The sequence below is a fragment of the Apodemus sylvaticus genome, chromosome 10, assembly GCF_947179515.1.
Source record: "Apodemus sylvaticus chromosome 10, mApoSyl1.1, whole genome shotgun sequence".
Taxonomy (NCBI): domain Eukaryota; kingdom Metazoa; phylum Chordata; class Mammalia; order Rodentia; family Muridae; genus Apodemus; species Apodemus sylvaticus.
In genome coordinates, this window is record NC_067481.1 from 90,352,915 (window position 1) to 90,372,533 (window position 19,619).

General features: G+C 46.4%; 1 protein-coding gene across 1 annotated transcript in view; it reads right to left on the reverse strand.

The window, feature by feature from the left end:
- Slit3 (slit guidance ligand 3) overlaps positions 1-19,619 on the reverse strand; it is a 595,031-nt gene that overhangs the window by 471,367 nt on the left and 104,045 nt on the right. The window contains exon 4 of the mRNA XM_052194961.1: positions 6,866-6,937. Within this exon, the coding sequence (XP_052050921.1) occupies positions 6,866-6,937 (72 nt within the window). The remainder of the gene's footprint in view (positions 1-6,865; positions 6,938-19,619) is intronic.

The following is a 19,619-nucleotide window of genomic DNA, read 5'->3' on the forward strand; positions in this document are numbered from 1 at the left end:
TGAGAAATTGGAGGAACGAAGCCGTTGCAGAAGGCTCGGTGAGCTACAGATGGTACTGCTGAGAAATCAGTCAGGCAGGGCTCAGGGCTAGCCTCTGAATGATTCAGGAGTCAGTCCTCACCTAGCTACCCCCAGACAGCTGGCATTTCCCTTACTAGCCCTCTCTGAATTACAGCACAGACAGTCTGGTTAGGAATTTGAGCCCTGAAATCAAGAAAGCTTGGGTTTGAATTCTCGATTTATGAGTTACTGGCACCATGACAGGGGAAGCTGCCACAGGGCAGGGGCAGCCCAGGGACTCAGATTGGCTCCCTAGACATCTCTGTATTGTTTTCAGCTGCCCGGGGATTAACTTCCCAAGCCTCTTGTGATCCCATTGCTCCAAAGGAGTGACTCTGGGTTTAACCTCAGTGTCATGTTTTCAAAGCTCACTGAACTCAGAGGAGAATAATTAGGGCCCTTGTCATCCCATGCAACTGTGTATATGGCTAACACTACCTAATAATGAACACGGTAGACATATTTCCAGGACAGGTGACTGAGCAGTCCTCCCTTGCCCTCATACCTTCCTGCCCCCAGTCTGCCCAACCTCCAGGAACAAGTTCAATCCTTCAACCTGTCCAAAGCTGCCCCACCTTGGGAAACATGGGTATTGTACGCATTCTTTCATCCTATACTCTATTCCTTTGTAAGAATTTTGGGTCTTATTATCTGCTTAGCATTTAAGCCAAAAAGCCTACCTTACCTCAACTGTGAACGTGCATTCAGGAAAGAGAAATCAATAGCTCCCGGGTTATAAAACAAGCCACCTGCCACCCTGTCCTCTGTATAGTAGAACCATGATTAGGGAGGCATAGTCACACACCCAGGAACACACAGCTTGTGAGCTGCAGAACCAATAGGGGGAGCAGGCTCTTCCCAATCTGCATGTACTGCTTATCCAGCCCTCGTCTATGCTGGAGCCTGGACTGTTTCCCAGGTGCCAAAGAGTTCACACCACAGACCCTGTGCACTGCTCCATTCGCTAGCTAACAAGAGTTAACTTCAGGCTTTCACTGAGCACCTACTATATGCTGTATTCAATGCTTCCTGGTGTTCATTTATCCCCATAACACCCCAGAGACATCGATTTATTATTATTATTATCTCTTTTTCTTTTGATGATCTGAGACTGAGACCAGGGTGGGGGTGGGAAGCTGAAGACCTTAGCTCTCTCTCCTCATTACCTCCTCCCCTCAGCTCACCAGGAATCCCAGACGAAGCAGAAGCACAGTTGCAACTCCTGGTCCTTCTGCTAGGATGCAAGGAGCTCAGATTCACTTAGCACCCAAGGCAGAGTCCTTGCTGGCCCTGTGTGGACTGCATTGCTGGGATCACCAAGCCGTGCACCTCATACTTGAGAGCAGACTTGGGGGAAGGCATGCAGTGTAAGGGTGCTGGATTTGTGAGCAGACAGGCGTCAGTGACCACCAAAGGCCTGGGAGAAACACTCAGACATGTCACAGTTCCCTTGTCTTCCTGAGACTTAACCAAAAGACTCTTCCACTCTCCACAGCTGGCAGTCTGAGATGACAGAAACACATAAGGGCTTAGCAGAACCACAGGTGTGCTCTGAGGGCCTGGTCTTAGTTCCGGCTTACTGTTGTGATAAAACACCATGAGGTAGGGGTTGAGCGGGGCAAAGTGGTGAGGAAAGGGTTTGTTTGGCTTACACTTCCACAGAACTGTTCACTGTGAAAGGAAGTCGGCACAGAAATGCAAACAGCCCGAAGCTGGAAGCAGGAGCAGATGCAGAGGCCACGGAGGGATGCTGCTTACTGGCTTGCTCCACATGGCTTGTTCAGCCTGCTCTCTTATAGAACCCATCACCACCATCCCAGGGATGGCCCCACCCACAATGGTCTGGGCCCTCTCCCATTGGTTCTAATTAAGAAAATACCCTTTAGCTGGATCTTTGGGAGAAAATCTAGCATTTTTTCAGTTGAGCTTCCCTCCTTTCAAATAAGTAGCTTGGGTTGAGTTGACATAAAACCATCCAGCAGAGACCCCATCCCACTGTCCTTCCTCCACTCTCTGACCCCGCACTATGAGGTTGCACTCTCCTATGGGTCCCCAACATGGTTTGCCGAGCTGCCATAGATCTAAAATAGTGAGGCTGGCTCATCATGGACCGGAACCTCCAAAGCTGAGCTTCCAGGGGGCTTTTATTTTTAAGTTGATGCTGTCAGTCTGTTGCTATAGGAGAGGAAAGCCAGCACATTTTCCACTTTTCAGGGTTTTGAAGCAGACTTGACATTGGTTTGCTGGTAAGAGTGGTATGAAGATTCCAACTGAACACGTGGGCCCAGCACTGGGAGGGTGGGTGGGGGTGGCTGCAGCTTAGTGTGGTGGGATTTAAGGAGAAGTAATTTGACCTCTCTGAGCTTTACTTGCCCATGAAGTGGGAATAGTGACAGATTTAGGAACACACGCGCTGAAATGGAGAAAAGAGGTCTCTGGATTTGAGTTATCCAGTCTTAGATGTGGATTCTGCCAGAACCACACCAGGCAAGCTCATCCAACCATTTGAGCCTCTCCTTCACTGCACTCCCACAGAATAACACTAACCGTGGTGGTGGTACACACCCCAGCACCTACCCTACAGAGCTGCCAGGACGACCAAATGACTTCACAGTTAACATGCTCAGAACAGCACCTGGCACTCAGCGCTCGCTGGTGCTAGTATCTTAAAGCGTTATTACAAGGAACCGAAGCACTCGTTAAAAAAGCTGTATAAAGTAGATAAACTTGTTGGCACATATTGTTAACGACGGGCATTTCTTACTGTGTCTTCTACGATCACCTTCTGTAGAGAACCTATGGTCCAAACAAGAGGAATGAACATGTGACTACACTTGGTTGGTCATGTGAACACACTTCGTTGATCAGAGGACACAGTCACCTTAGCTGTGATCCTCCACTTAGACAGCCCTGTGAGGGAACTGAGGAACCACGGTCCTTTTCTGTCAGACTGCTTAGAGTTCCCCGGGGGCGGCAAAATTAGTGCTCTGTGAGTTTTCTGCTGTGATTCTGAGGGCTGCAACATGAAGTCCTTATGATGTGACCTGGGACCTGCCTCCAGTTGTTCCTAACGTCTTTACTACCACTGGACCCTGCTCAGTCACAGGAACAGATAGATTTCCTCTTTGGGATCAGCTGGCTCCAGTCTCACTTCTGGTCCTCATTAGTCAGAAGTATTACTGACAGAGCGTAGGCCGTCAACGGTAACCACTTCCCTTTTTTAATCTTCATGTCAAATATTTCTTCTTACTCTACCACTGCCTTTCCAAGGGATACATGTTGTCATTCCAATGTGAAACATCTTCCATAGGCAGATTTTTAAACACATATTTTAGCCTCGACTGGTGGTGATGTTTCAGAAGATCGTGGAACCTTAAGTGGCAGAGCTTCTCCAGAGGAAGGGACTCCCTGGGGTGGGTCAGGAACTGAGGTTTTTACAGTCTAATCCTCTTTCCCATCTGCTGTCTACTTCTGACTGTAGACAGCCAGCAACCTCTTCCTCCGATCATTAAACCTTCCTCATCATGACAGACTGTATCCCTTTAAACTGTAAGTCAAAATAAAATTTTTCTTCCCTTACATTGCTTCTTGTCAGGTAGTCTGTCATAGCAACAAGAAAGGTTAACCCACTTGAAAAAAATTCCTTCAAGTTGGGAGAAGAGGGTGGATCTGGGAGCAGTTAAGAGGAAGAGTTGGGGCTGGATGTGATCAAATGCTTTAGAGGCATGCATGAAATTCTCAAAGAATTTACAAAAATATCTTCTGGATAAACGCTGGATGTGAAGAAGTTTGGCTCTATAAGCCAATAATAAGAGCAATGCCCAGAAGTGCCGCTGTCTCCCAGGCCTGCCGCAGGCCAGTCAGCTGCAGGACCCACCCTGAGTCTGTCTTCCCAGGGAACTGGGTGGCTGCGTCTACTGAGAGGCAGGGTTCTTTTCTAGCAGAGCTGATAGCACATGTATACACACCCATGATTGCACATTTATTGATTTTCTAATTTGTACCCTGCTTACTTCCAAAAAGCCCCGAAGTGGCTGACAAAAATAAGACAAAGACATAATGGAGTCATTAAGAAAAATCAAAGATCGAGCCCAAAGAGAAAAAGCAATGGCTGATAATCGCTCCAACCTGGGTTAATACAGTTGCTTCGATTTAAAAAATATATATATTTATAAATTCAGCTCTCAGCCTTTGGCAATCAGTCAGAATGTGTCAGGATCGGGCACAGGGAGAGCTAAGTATCCTTCACATCTTCTGCTCTGTCCTCAGAGCAAAAGGTCAGGTTATCATTGGCAACCAAAGAAAGCATACTGGATGGATGGACGGATGGACGGACAGACAGATGGATGGATGATGGATGAATGGATGGATGATGGATGAATGGAAGTATGGATGGATGGATGGATGGATGGATGGATGGATGGATAGTGAATAAAAGACTCAAAGCTCTCTGAGATCACTGTTTGAATTCTTTGGTCCATACCATTCATGTATCCACCTACTCCGTTAGCCATCATTGTCTGAGCACCTGTCTGTGCCAACCTTTGTGCCTGGCCAAAGACTTGCAGAAGGATGATCCCCAAATGAGTTGAACATTGCTCCTGCCTGCACAGCTGCAGTTCTCTGGCTTGAGGCAGAAACTTGGTATGAATGAGTTTATGCTCACTGCAACTTCGCATTTCCCCCTGCTTCTGAAGCTGAGCTTGTAAAAGACAAATGCTATAGAGGGAATTATAGTTATTATGACCCTTCTACCTGTTAGCACTCTCAAGCCTAGAATGCATCCGTTATATACTATTATCTTACTCTGAGTCTTCACGGTTCTCCTGACAGGTTGGGAGCGGGGAGGCAAGGCAGCCCTGTCAACTGATGGAGACAGTTAGGCACAGGAAGGAAAGGGACTTTCCAAACTCTGTTAAAAGGGGCAATGAGAGCATAAGCCAGTGCTTTCCAGCCCCTGGGCCCTGCAGCTAGCATCCCAGACACTGGTTAACAACACCTGAAACCTCTCTGGCTCAGGATTCCTGGCACAAAGTGGGCACTGCCTGGTGGTTTAAGGGAGACATCTGCGAATACGAAAGCAGCCCAGCTGTCACCTAAAGCAATCGAGTCCTCAGATCGCAGCTCCATGCCATCAAAGCCACCAGCAGCTGCAGCCCCCAGAGTCTGCTTCCACCAGAATCTGATGTTGAAATGAACAGCATATGCCTGCAGTACTTGATAAAGGTAGGATGACAGGGGGCATTGAAGTCTTGGGGTGAGGGGGACACATGGCTACTCGGGGACACTGGATAAGTGCCTGCTAGGTCCTCCTCTGTGGGGTACAACATCCAGATTAGAAATTCTAGGAAAGAAATCTCTCCCCTGAGCATGCACAGACCTCTCTGTTCAGCATTTCTAACACACAAAATACAACCGTTTAGACAGTATTTCTATTCTATTAAGAACGTCAAGTGTAAGAAATGACGAAAGTTGTGCTCAGCTATTTAGATACAAACATCTCCCAAAGCAGCTGAGGATTTAGTTATCCATTAGAGTCTGGGGATTAAAGGTTGCAAGGCTATGTAGCGATGCACACAGGAAAGGCAATGTTAAAACCCAGGGTGGTCTGTGGAAGATCCAGTTCTTGTGGAGTTCTGTTAGGCAACCAGACTACACATTTCCTCCAGCCACGGGCTGGATGTAGACTGGAGGAATGGAAAGGGAAGTCATTTCCTGTCTTACTTTTAGCAAAGTCAGCTAACAGGGTGCATAAGAAAACCAAAGACAGGCCATTGCACTGCAAGAAGAGACCAGGACAAAGTACAGTTGTGACCTGCAGAAAGCAAAAGGGACACCTCACAGCCCAGCCCTTTGTTCCTGCCCTTTGAAAACACATTTACATGCATGGTGTGTGTGTGTGTATGTGTGTGTTTGTGCGTGCATGCGTGTGTTTGTGTGTGTGTGTTTATACACATACATAAATATGTATCCCAAATTCAGGGCTTCGGTGCACACAGTGACATGTGTTTCCTATTTTCCAGTTTACTCCAGTCTGCATGCACTGTTTGATTGCATAAGTAGGCATTAAACCAAGCCATGGGGAAGGAGACTGGAGGCCATAACATGGGGAGTCTCCCCAGCAATGCTAGTGTCTTCTCAGCCACGCTATGAATCCCCCTGCTTGTCAGACACTGCTGTTGCATTCAGAGGACCCTTGGGCAAAACAGTTCACCCATCATCCATGGCTAGAGGGATTTCAAGTTCACGGCCAATAAGAAGCCCTTGCAGAGATTACCCATAATCCACAAGTCACAGTCTCTACCACAGGTTGTACCTCTGGCTCCCAAGCTGTCACAGTGAATATTATGTCCAGAAGTATGACCATGCAAACCTTTCTGGAAAATAATGTGAAAATCACTTTATTTTCATTTTTTTTCCATCAAACCATAGACCTAAAGACCCAGAGTTCCTGAACTGCCAATAGCAAGAAGTGAGCAGTGGGTAGGTAACAAGGCAGTGGACTTAGCCAGACTGATACTAAGAATGCACACAGGCCGCTCCCAATGAATAAAGTCTCCATGTAGGGAGAGTTCATGTAGTTCAGGCCCAATGGGCAAGTCACTTTCCTCTTTGTAAGGAGAAAAAACATCCATAACCACGCATTGCTAGTTTTCACTGGTCAATAAAGCCACCCAGCTCTGATAGATGGAACAAGAAGTCAGATTTTTGTTCCCCAAGATCCATATGGCACAACAACCACCATGTCCATGAGACCAAAGCCAGGCAAGATACAAGGTAGAGAATACAAATGGATGCTACTTACAGTCTGGTGAGCTTCGGTGTGCTCTGGAAAAGTAATTCTGGAAGGACCTGCAGCTTGTTCTTGTTCAGACGTCTGGCGAGGAAAAGATGAATGAAAAAGATGTCAAAGGGATGACAAGTGTGTAAAGTGTATACATAGACATTGCTTTGATCAATCAATCCATCCCCAGGCATTAAGAGACATTCTAGATCTTTTAGCATGCTATTCTCAACACACAGAAGGCACATAGACCGTTATTATAAGAGTTTATAGTCAGGCTGGAAATAGCAATGCCTATCGGTCAAACCTAGCCCATTGGCTGTGCCTCTGCTCCTTGGTCACAAGCCTGGGACAGACATCACTCACTGGTGACAACTTTCTTTCCCATGGACTCCAGATAACACTTTCGGGCTTTTCATGGCATAAATTAAATATCAGAGAAAATGTTCCAAGCCTTAAATAATGGCGGGGATCAGAGCAGATGGCAGTTGCCATAGGAACAGAAAAGAGGGCAAGTCAGATCATTATGGGTTGAAGGATCCAAAAGACAATCTCTGTCATGGGGGCTCCTGGGAGCACAGCAGGGCTGTATCATGACATTCATGGGTCCTTGGCCCTTTGGCTTTTATGAGATGTTTTGTCCATGAGAAATTTTCACATGTTATATCTGTGCAAGTATAAAAATAAGTACACTATAAATCTATTGACAGCATTAATTTCAACATAAAAGTTATTTTCTTCTGAGCTAAAACAATTAAGACATATTTATGGCATGTGACAGTGTGGTGGGTTTTCCTCCCTGCAACTAATAGAGAATCTGGTCTCAAATAGGTGTCCAAACTCTGGGCAAAATGTATGGCTTGCAGTAAAACTTGATCCTATAGACATATATCATACTAGGTAGTTGCCAACAGAGCTATTATGGTCTGAATCTGCAATGCTGCAAAGGCCTATGCTTGGTTCTCCAGTGTTGATACTATTTGGAGATTCTGTGGAACTTTTAGGGGTGGGGTCTAGCTGATAGACATATAACACTAGGAAAGGGCCTTTGAAGGTTCCAATATTCTTTGGCCTTCTGGTCTACCACAGTATACAAAGCCTTCATCACACATTCTGGCCTCCACCAGCTGAGCTTCTCCTCCTTGCCTTTCCTGACATGATAGACTGAAACTCCCCAAAAGAGAGCGCCAAGTTTAAAAACAATCTAGCCTTCCTAACCAATGTCAGGTATTGTGGTCTCAGTGACTTAAAATACAGAAAACAGCCCAAGTTTCTTCTGAACGCAGCAGTTGAGACTAAACATTCACAGAAAGGACTAGGGAACGCTAAGCTCCTGTTTTGATGTTGATGAGGAATGCTTTCTTGAGGTAAGCAACCTGGAGAGAGGCCTGCTCCTACCTAGCTCCATGCTCTTCTGCATTGCATAATTTCACGCTTCATAGGTGAAATGCAGTTACCTGGAACAATTGTTCCCCTTATGTTAGAGCTAAACAAACTGAGGAGAAAAGCAGGATCTGCACCCTACTTCTCTGAAATGAAGTCCAAGCCTGCTCCTTCCCCTACATGCACTTTAAGAAAACATGACTCTGGGAAGGGAGACTTAATCTACTATCTCCTATCATTCTATAGACAAAAATCTTTGGTGGAACCAGGGACTCAGAGAAGGTCAGAAAGGGCCAAGCATGAGACAAAGAAACAGTATGATGTCTCCTAATAAACGTCCTTCACAGAGCATGCAACTCAACCCTGACAAAGTCTGTGCTATGTGGGGTGGGACCAGGGCTGCTGCTGAGGAGGCTTCTGATCAGAGGGAGGAGAGAACAGAAAGGCTGGGAAGTAGGACAGGAAATGCTCCAACCTGCTGCCTGCCTCTAACGATGGTCTGACTCCAATACTTGAGATCTTATTTCTAATTGTTTGAAAAGGATGGTAAAATCATACAACATGAAATTAGCTGTCTTCTCAGTTTCTAAGTACACAGTTCGGAGGTATGGGGCACAGTTGTGTGGGCTGTATTCTCCTGTCTGTATAACTAATCTCTAGGACACATTCGTCTCACGCAATTATACTATCCATTAAACAACTTCCTGATTTTCCCTTCTAACAGCCCTGGTAGACACCATTCTACATTCAGTATCCATTAATTGCTTTCTGCTTAAATAAAAAAAAAATCAATTTTGGTATCTTGCTTGCACACTCATGAAACTGGAGGACTCAAAGCAGAGGAAACCAGTCCCCTGCTTAGAGCAGTTCCTATGTGGTCAGTGATGAGTCTCTTCATAGCATGCAGAAGTCACTGGTCCCCCTAAAAATATGATGTTAGGATTGAGGCTAATCAGTGCTGGGTTTAGGTTTGGCTGGATTATTCTCTTACTGTAGAGCTAAGGACGAGTTACTAAACCCTTTGACCCTGTTTTCTGAATGCAAATAAGTCTACTCCTCTGGTTCCAGAAAGAAGTGGCCTAGAACATGTGGAATACTGAATGTCACATGAAGGCCCTGGTGACAATGGTGCTAGGGATGGCTGCTTTCACCCTCTGCTCTGCATACCAAATGTTGTGCTTCATGCTGCCCTGGCAGTCTCTCCAAGTAGAGCTTAGGGCTGGGTTGTTATTGTCCTCTTGCCTCTTACATAATAGATTCAAAGCTCAGGATCCAGGCCAGATGGAGACCACAGCATCTCTCAGGGGCGCTGTAGCAGGATCTGGTCAAAGTCAGCTAGCTTCCGGTCCTGAATCAGGGCACTCAAAACCTTCACAGAATAAAAGAACCCTGGCCCTTTCCCACTCTCCAATTTGTCCGCTTCTTTTCTTCTACAGTGGCTACTTTTTCCATCCTATCCTGACACTGATCTGCCCCGAGTACACTGCCCTTCCTGAAAAGGACTCTCTTGGTGGCCCTTTGGGCAAGAACTGAATCTCTCTATGGGTCTGTCTGGAACAACCCTTGCCATTGTAGTTGCACAAAGTCTGGTAAGAATTTAGTTCAGACACCCAAGCTCCAGTCTAGGCAAACCCCCTAGAGTCTAGCCCACCACCTCTTACAGTGGTGGACAGGGTTATTTAGTGTGCTAAAAGCCCTAGACTAGCAGCTAAAAATAAAGCCAGCCTGGCTCTGAGGCTCCCGGAAGAGAAGGAATAGTTTTCATTTCTTTGCCGGTATTTATGGCTGGACAAAAATAAAAACACAACCAAATTTAGCCAATTGTGCTTTGCCGGCTGCTTCTCATCCCCTGAAAGAGGATTCTTGGCGGCCCAGGCTGGGCTCTGGTCCCAGTAGCCCCAGGGCCTTTCCACCACTGACTGGTTGGTTCACGCACCATTTCTCTATATCAGGAGCTTAATGTTATATTTCTAGATCACTTTAGACTCATTCGCTTTTCCTTGAAGAAACAATTGGACAAGGGTCTTCTGCTTGTGCTCCCTATGGAGCACTAGCCTGGTTTGAAAGTCAAACTTCAAGCAAGGAGGCCAGTTACCCGAGTTATTGAGTATGGAATGGAGAGAAACAAGCTGTTCTCCTGAAAGTTGCAGATGGTAGCTGTTGGCCTTGGTGCTTTGGTGCCACTTGCTTTGATGTGACTCCGGCACTGGAGGTGGCCATTGCTAGCCAGTGTTCAAGTTAGAATGAGCAGAGGGCTGAAGGTAGAGCCGGATAGACCTGGGTGAGGCCAGCACAGATGAGGTCAGCAGGAGGCGGGGTAGGTCAAGCCAAGAGAGGGCCCCATGCTCTGAGCTTTCCTCTGAGCCAAGGTCAAAGTATACTGGTCGCCGAGCTGCCCTTGTAGTTTCTCAGCTTCAACTGTAAAGCTTTAAGAAACACAGCCTTGTCTTTGTCTACTGGTCGTTGAAGACCTTCAACATATGTTCAGAAGCTTTGACCACTGCTGAATTGATCCATTTCAGTCAAGCACATGCCCACCCTTCTATCTGTCCATTAAACTTTCCTTCCAGTCACCTGGTCATTCATCATCTAGCCTTTGTCCCTCCACCCTCCCATCTCTCCAGTTCTTTTTTGAATAAAAGTCTGAAAAGACAAGTGAGATGTAATCTCTTCCTTAAGACCATATGTGGTTGAGGAAGACATATATGGATACTGTGAAACAATATTGTGAAACATATGAACATATATTATATGAAGTATATAATTACACCATGATCTTGTAAGCAGAGGTGTGGCAGGGATGTAGAGTAGTCCCAGTGAAACAAAGTATCCCAAAGAAAGAGAGTCTGAGTTCCAATTGGAAGGGTGAGTGTGACTTTTCCGAAGCCATGGAACAAGCAGTTCTAGGTTTACAGTATATGCATCCCCATAGAGGGCAGAGTCTGTCGGGACCAACCCTGTACTGCTTCTGTGAGGAAGCTGGGAGTGGCCTTTATGTCAAACATTAACCAACAGAAAATATCACCTAGAAAGCGATCATCTGGTTAGAATCTGAGGAAGTCCTCTCTGGTGGCAGTAAAGTAGACGACCACCTGTAGGGCAGTCCTCTCTGACTTGGAAGGGGGTGACACCAGAATTACGGAGGACAGTTAAGAGTGCTCTAGAGGAATGAGTGTGGCCTTCATTGGGAATAATCAAGCACCGACGCAGAGACAGATACCAGGTATCACCGGTGGGTTTGTGAATGAATGCCTGTGAGGGAAGAGGGGTTGGCAGCAATGGAGGTAGTAAACGTGGCCCTCTGAGATCAAACTTTGGTAACATATCAGTCAAAACCATTAGTCATAGATGAGCCAAGCGGAAGAGAAAAGGGTGGGGCAGGGTACAGAAGGGGAGTGTGCTACGGTTCAGAACATCTGAACCACTGAGGTCTCCCAATGCATTTCATCCACTTAAGCCTCGTACTAACACTAAAAATACAAGTCCACCTCTAGTCGGAAAAACCTCACACACATTCAATTCATAGAAATGCCTAGAGGCCAATACTCTTACCATACCTGAAAAAAAATAGATATAGTGGTCGGAGAAGGATCAGGCACTTACCCAAAGCAAAACAGTCAACCTGATGATGTGGAACCTGAAGACAGATGCCTGATACTAAACGTAGCTAACGGGGCAGTAAGGCCCTTCATTTTATATATCAATGCTTAATATATGAGTCTCATCTTCCCAGAATCGGAAACATGGCTAACATAGTCTGTGTCCTATAGACAGACATCATAGTACCAGGCTCACAAGGGACCTTTATGAAGGGTGTGTTCAGTTGATGCATAAACCAAAAGTCAAGAGTGACCACTCGTGGGAATCTAGGGAAGCAGATACATCCCTGGGATGGGTATGGGGAGCACCTCGAGTGAAGAAACAGCTCCCAGAGTCCCTGCTTCCAGACTCAGCTGAGAAGGGGACAGGCTCATCAATTCATCTCTCTAGGGAAAGGACTGGGTTGGGGACCTCTAGGACCACCCACACACCAGCAGGCCCCTTTCTTTCCATACGGAGTTGTGGAATGTCCAGGTGTCTTGGGCTAGACCCTGGAGGGAGCAAGCCAGCGTGTGTTGACCCGAAAAGTTCACCAGGGCTGCTAGGTTAGTCACATTCAGCCTGTGTTTATTCTCCGTCTGCAGATACTACAGAAACCCCCTCCTGTCTACACAGAAAGCATCAATGCTACTTTGTTCTCTGAGACAGATGCTCCCAGTGGAGAGATGGGGAGGATTCTCTCTAGGAAGCAAAAGGACCATCAACCCCCAAATTCACAGGCATCCCTGTGAGTGGTAAGTAAGATAAAACTTTGAGGAGACCAGATTAGAGGTGACTTCCATCAGCTGCCTGCCACAGCATAGGTGACTTGACACCTATCAAATGCAGCAAATCCAGTCTACTATCCTGCTACATGCAGGATATAAACTGATGTATCTGATGGATTCAGTAAGCAGCCTGACTCCTGATAGGTTATGGTTTCTGCCACTCACAATTAGGAACAACCCTGTGTTTGAGGCCTGACAGTCTGTTGGCCAATAGCCTCTCCACACAGGGCCACTTCAGTTGAGTGACTGCTTTTCTTTGCCTTTGGGCTCATTTTTTTAATGGTGGTGGCAGTAGACAGTTTAGGTGATGGATGAAGGATCTTCCTTGTAATAGCAACTACGAACCCATTCAAAATTGACTTCCCTCCTTTAGAGGTAACTTAACTAAACACTGGCACCCAGTTTTCAGCCTGTGCTCAATGACATTTGGGTTGGCTTCTGCCAAATTTTAACATTAGTTATTTTTAGTGTGCAACGCCCAAGTAACCTAAGAGCAATTAGAAACCTTTGCTTTTAGAGATTTCTGTAAAAAAATTAACTCTGTTGTAGACTGAATTCTCTGGCCCTGAGCAGTCTTTTCGACACTGAAACTGTTTATGAGAACTTTAAAGAAAGATCTTAAAGGGGATTATCTTAAGAATACAATTATTATGTAATAGCAAGCTATGTTTCTAGCTGGACACCTGAGAGGGCTGAATGGTTTAGCTTCTGCAAACAGCTTTGCAGAGTCTCTCCAGGGCTCAATAGACGGTAGCAGTTACAGCTACTGTTACTATCATTAAGAGCTTGAAAATACAGATTGATTTTTCCATCACAGATGACTGTATCGGTCAGCAAGGCACCTCTTCTATGACGCCACAGGGGGAACATGGTCGCCCAAGCTGCTGTGTCAGGAATGGGAGGAAAGTGTGTGTGTGTGTGTGTGTGTGTGTGTGTGTGTGTGTGTGTGTGTGTGTGTGTGTTTGCAGCTCACAATCCTCTAACCCTGTAGTGACTCACAAAACTTCTGCTGCTATCCTATTGGTCTTAACTAGTCACGTGACCCAAAGGAAGCTGGGACTATACCGGAAACTTGGATAACTAATGGAGACTCTCCTAATAACCAACATTGCTTTGTCTTTTTTCCTTTGTTAACTCATTCATTCTCCCCTTCCTGTTTTTTTTTTTTTTAATGTTAACACAGGGTGCTTACTACACACTGATATATGCTAGACAGATACTTTATATAGATGTTTCTCTCAGTCTTTTGAACAACTTTTAAATTAGACAAGAGAGGTTAGGTAAAATCCCATACTTTATACATGAGGACTCTTGGACGCGAAAGCCTGTGCCTCGGACCCTCTGTCATGCCCTTGTAGTGACTTTGTTGCTTGGGTAACAGGAGACTCCTCCATAACCCCCAAAGGGGGGAACCAATAGCAAGATCCATCTGCCTGTGTTAGAGTTGGGGAAACTGAGTCAGAGAGCAGACTGAGAAACCGACGCTGACCATTCCTGGTACCACTCTTGCTCCCGTGTTTCAGGAGACTCTGAGGGTCCCTCGGGCTGCAGCATCTTTTAGGAAATTGTATCCTTGTTTCTCTCAGACCTGATGAGTTTTCCATTCAGAGCAGCCCCGTGTGTTCTCGGCTGTTACAGCCAGTTCTGGGGACGTGTGTGTGTGTGTGTGTGTGTGTGTGGTGTGTGTGTCCTGTGTGGAAAGTCTGAAGAACTCTGGGGCTTTCTCGAGATCTTTCCTTACACAGATTAACTTAAAGAGAAAATAAGCTCCAAGTCCCCACTCCCCCACAACAACCCCCTTTGACTTCCCTGCACCTCATATTGGACCAATTTTCCTCCAATTACACGGCTGTCAGGGAAATGCGAGCACATCAATGGCTGCAGACTACTTGCCTCTGACCACAGTCCCTGCTGCCACCCTGTGCTCAACTATCACTGCATCCAAAAGACTTTGATTTGGGGAGGAAAAGAGGGTCAGGGAGTCAAAGGGGCGTGGTTCCCATCTACTCGGTTGCCCTAGACACCTTGGGGCTCTCGGAGAATGAGATGGGGCACCAGGAAACGTTGGCTGCAACATCGCTGCCTCTCAGGTCTAAGTCACCTTTGCTCAGAACGATGCAGAATAAACAGAGGCTACAATTAGCTGGCTGCTTTATGAATGACTAAAGTCGTGAGCACTGTGGGAGAAGGCTCAGTGGATAAAATGTTTGTCGTGCAAGCATAAAGACCTGAATTCCGTTCCCTAGTCCTCACATCACAAGCCAAGCATGGTGGCACATGCCTGTGACACCCCCCCCCCCCCCACACACACACACTCTGCAGAGTGAAGCAGATCTTAGGGATTTACTAGTCAGCCAGTGTAGCTGGAGAATAAGCTAGATGGAAAGCCCCTCTCCCTGGGAAATGAAACAAATACCTGGCAGGGTGGAGTGCACCTTTAATGCCAGGGGCAGAGGCAGGGGGATCACTGAGTTTAAGGCCAGCTTGAGTCAGAATGAGTTCCAGGATGCTACACAGAGAAACCCTGTTTCGAAAAAACCAAAGGACTAACCAACCAATTAAATAAAACAAAACACACTGCACGCGCACACACTGCAACACACACACACACACACACACACATCTATGCATACACTTTTTTTTTTACAAAAAAGAAAAACACACACACACATGTATGCATACACATTTTTTTTTTTTACAAAAATGAAAAAAAAAAAACCACTGGGTTCCCTGGAAGCCCTATGTGGAATCCCCTGGAAATTCCCTATGTGGAATTATGTCAGTAGTTAAAGGTTCAGACTACAGAAAAACATAGGTAGGGTAGGAGAGAGCACACATACATTCTTGTGAAAACACACACATGCATCATCATCGTAGCAGGAAGCATGGCTGCATGTGGGCAGCCATGGTGCTGGAGAGGGAGCTGAGAGTTCTGCAACCAGGAGAGACTGGCATCTGCAGGCAGCTAGGAGGACGCTCTCTTCTGTAATGGGTGGGGCCTGAGCATAGGGGGAAACCTCCAAAGCCCACCCTCATGGTCCTCCTACAAGGCCACACCTCCTAACAGTCCCACTCTCCAGGGGACAAGCCTATTCAAACCACCATACACACAGGTACATACACACATGCATACTCACACTCGTGCACACATGGAACCAGGGAGATTGATTCTAGGCAGTCGCTTCATTCTATCATGGCCCTCAGATCTTCCCAGTGCCTTCTGTATCACACATCGCATAATGGGGCCAGCCAAACACACTCTGTGGCTGCCTGGGCTCAGGCGTCCTCTCTGAATCCCCTCTGAGAAATGACCAAGGTGCAGCTTGTGCTGCCTCACAGTTCTGTACAGCCTGCTCCTCTCAGTGAGGATGGTCTCTGCCCTGCTCCTGGGGTGGCAGCTGTGGAGATATTAAGTGGCCAAGTCCATGAAATTACCTAATGGTGGAGGAAGAAGAGATACACTGATGCAGAGGAGATGAGGCATGAGAAGAGGGAAGAAACTCAGCTCATACATTCATTCTACATTCTTCAGAGTTTCTTGAACCCAGCATGGGGGAGTTGGTGAGGGGAGGACGCTGGAGGGCAGGGAGCAGACTCAAATGTGCTAAGCTGTATCTGCCTGTGTTGCTCTACACAGAGATGCTGCACAGATCACCACAGACACAGATCTGGGTTTGTGGGGTGAGACTTGGAGATGGAGTGGCATTTAAGGTCACATTAGAAACAATGAATTCATGAAATTCTTAGGCAAATGGATGGAGCTAGAGAACATCATACTAAGTGAGTTAACCCAGACTCAAAAGATCAATCATGGTATGCACTCACTAATAAGTGGATACTAACCTAGAAAACTGGAATACCCAAAACATAATCCACACATCAAATGAGGTGCAAGAAGAAAGGAGGAGTGGCCCCTGGTTCTGGAAAGACTCAGTGAAGCAGTATTCAGCAAAACCAAAACAGGGAAGTGGGAAGGGGTGGGTGGGAGGACAGGGGGAGAGAAGGGGGCTTATGGGACTTTCGGGGAGTGGGGGGCTAGAAAAGGGGAAATCATTTGAAATGTAAATAAAAAATATATTGAATAAAAAAAAAGTTAAAAAAAAAAAAGACATGTAACTCACTGTCACTTTTTGGAAACTTCCAGACCAGATGTTTTATTTGCTATGTGATTGCTTTGATCCTCCTCCAGAGACCTGGGAGAAGGTGTTCGATCTCTTACTTTCCTGTTTCAATAAAATTATCCATTTGTTAAAAAAAACAAACAAACAAAAAAACAAAAACAAAAAAAAGGTCACGGATGTGGCTTTGGAAGAAGATGATAAGAGGGCTGGAGTGTGGGCATTCCGCAGAGCCTGGGTGACGAGGAAGGAAACCCGCCTCTGTGTGGTAGGAAGAAAAACAAGTAGAGCTGTGGGAACAAGGGAGGACGGACAGAGATAGAGGATCAGGGCACTGGTCTTAGCAGGAAGGGGCTCACCGGTGACGTGAGATCAAAGCTTGGTCCAGAAATGGCCATGCGCTGTTAGCTGGGATGGTTCGAGGAAAGAGGAGGAGGAGAAAATAAAGAAAAGGGGTTACATGAAGATATTTTCTGTATGGGAAATAAAAAATAGGTTGTGAAGAGGTGATATGATAGAGTGAAGAAAGAAATTCTGTTGCTTTATGCTGTTTTTTTTTTCAAATGGCCAAAGCTGTGACAGTTTTACATGTGAATGACCCAGAAGATGGTAAGCTGATGATATAGAAGATGCAGGAACTTTTCCTTCCTTTTTAAATTTTTATTTTATTTTATTATTTTATTTTTTTGTGCTCCTAACCTGTGCTTCATTGCTTGAGTGCCGAGACAAGCACACCGTACAACACCTTGCTGGCATGGGGGTAAAATGAGACTTCTATATCAGCGAGTGCATAGGGATGACGATGGCTTGTGGCAGGGCCAAGTGTGGGCCATGGGGCAGCAGCAGGGAGGACAAAGGTCAGGGGACAGTAACAAGTAGAAGTTGGGGAAACCTCTGGAAGTCTCTTCTAGCCACTTCTATTTTCTCAGAGCAAAGTGGAAGCCAGATACTGAGCAGGGAGGAGGAGGGGAAGGAGGTGTTTGATGACTGAGAAAAGAAAGCTAGAAATACTTGTCTAGGAAGCGTGGGCCCAGAGGCAAGCAGCAGCAAAGGGTCACTTGGGATGAGCGATCGAATAACTGTGATCTGTCCGCATATACGTTTATACTCAGCCCTTTCTGAAAGAGTACAAACAGCAGGATTCAGCCAGTTCAGGATGACAGAGGAAAAGGGGGCGGGGCAGGGATACAAACATCAGCAGCAACAGCCATGGACCCTGGGCTGGATGAGGGAGGAGAGAGGGGACACAGGGACAAGATGAGAGCCTCTGAATTATTCAGACTCCTGGTGGCCAGTCCAGGAAGTCCTGGTCAGAGTGAGAGGCTGGGGCTTAGGATCATCTCAGCTCTGCCCTTCTGGCCTTCTGAGCACATGGTTCCTCCATCCACGGAATCAGTGTGTTGGCCCAAGGGACTCCTAGTTCATTCTCATTATTCTAGGTCTCAGATCTGGAGAAGAGAGCTCTTGGGTTCTAAGCCAATGACACCTACAATCAAACATTAAATATCACAAAAGCAGGTGTTGTTTTATGTAGCACATCACATGATCTCTAACAGCTTCCGGGTGCTGGGTGAATGTTGCTAGCTGGCCAGCTGGTTAGCTGGCTGGTTGGTGTAATGATGTTTTCAAGGGCTGGAGAGACGGCTCAGTCGGGGAAGGGCCTGGTGTGCAAGCATGGGGACCTGAGTTTGGATTCCCAGAGCCCACACAAAGGCTGGGAAAGGTGGCCCATGTCTGGAGTCTCGGTGCGAGGGCGGTAAGAGCTCCCTGGCCAGCCATCCTAGCCAAAGTGATGAGTTCCAGGTTTCGTGAGAAACTCTGTCTAAAACACCAAGGAGGAGCGTGACTGAAGAAGGCATCAACCATCCGGCCTCTGCACGCATACACATGTGTGCACACACCTGCCCATGCCTGTGCACAAACCCACGTGCACACAGACATACATCATTCACCTGATACACATAAGGAATACCGACATCACCTATCACACAGAAAGAACACAACTTTAAGAAGCCTGAAAGTGCTACAGATTGTGACACAATACTGCCCAAGCACTCCCACACTGGCCTTTTCTCGTCTCAGTGTGAAAAGCCCAAGACTCTGTCAACCAAGGTCCCAGAGGGTCACAATCACCAGGTGGCTAAAATACCAGACTGCGTCCTGGCAACAGCACAGCGAGAGATTGGCAACGAGGCTTTTTGAGCCTCGTAGCTTGGTGAAGTAAAGAGGAAATGTCTGAAGAGAGATGGCGGAGTCAGGCTTCTATACCAGTTAAGACATCCTCAAGGAGAGGATCCTAAACAAGAGTCAGAAGAGAAGAGGCCTGACTTTCAAGTGTGTGTATGTGTGTGTGTGTGTGGGGGGGGCTGTGTCAGTGTTTGTCTGTGTGTCTATGTGTGTACTTCTGTGTGTGTCCGTGTGTGTGTCAGTGTGACTGTGTTTGTGTGAGTGTATGTGTGTGTATGTGTGTTTGTGTAAGTGTATGTATATGTGTCTGTGTGTCTATGTGTGTACTTCTGTGTATGTCCGTGTGTGTGTCTGTGTGACTGTGTTTGTGTGAGTGTATGTGTGTGTATGTGTGTTTGTGTAAGTGTATGTATATGTGTCTGTGTGTCTATGTATGTACTTCTGTGTGTGTCTGTGTGTGTCTGTGTGACTGTGTTTGTGTGAGTGTATGTGTGTGTATGTGTGTTTGTGTAAGTGTATGTATATGTGTCTGTGTGTCTATGTATGTACTTCTGTGTGTGTCTGTGTGTGTCTGTGTGACTGTGTTTGTGCAAGTGTATCTGTGTTAGTGTGAGTGTATGTGTATGTATGTGTTTCTGTGTTTGTGTGTGTGTCAGTAGGTGTCTGTGTGTCTGTGTGCCTATGTATGTACTTCTGAGTGTGTGTCAGTATCTGTGTTTG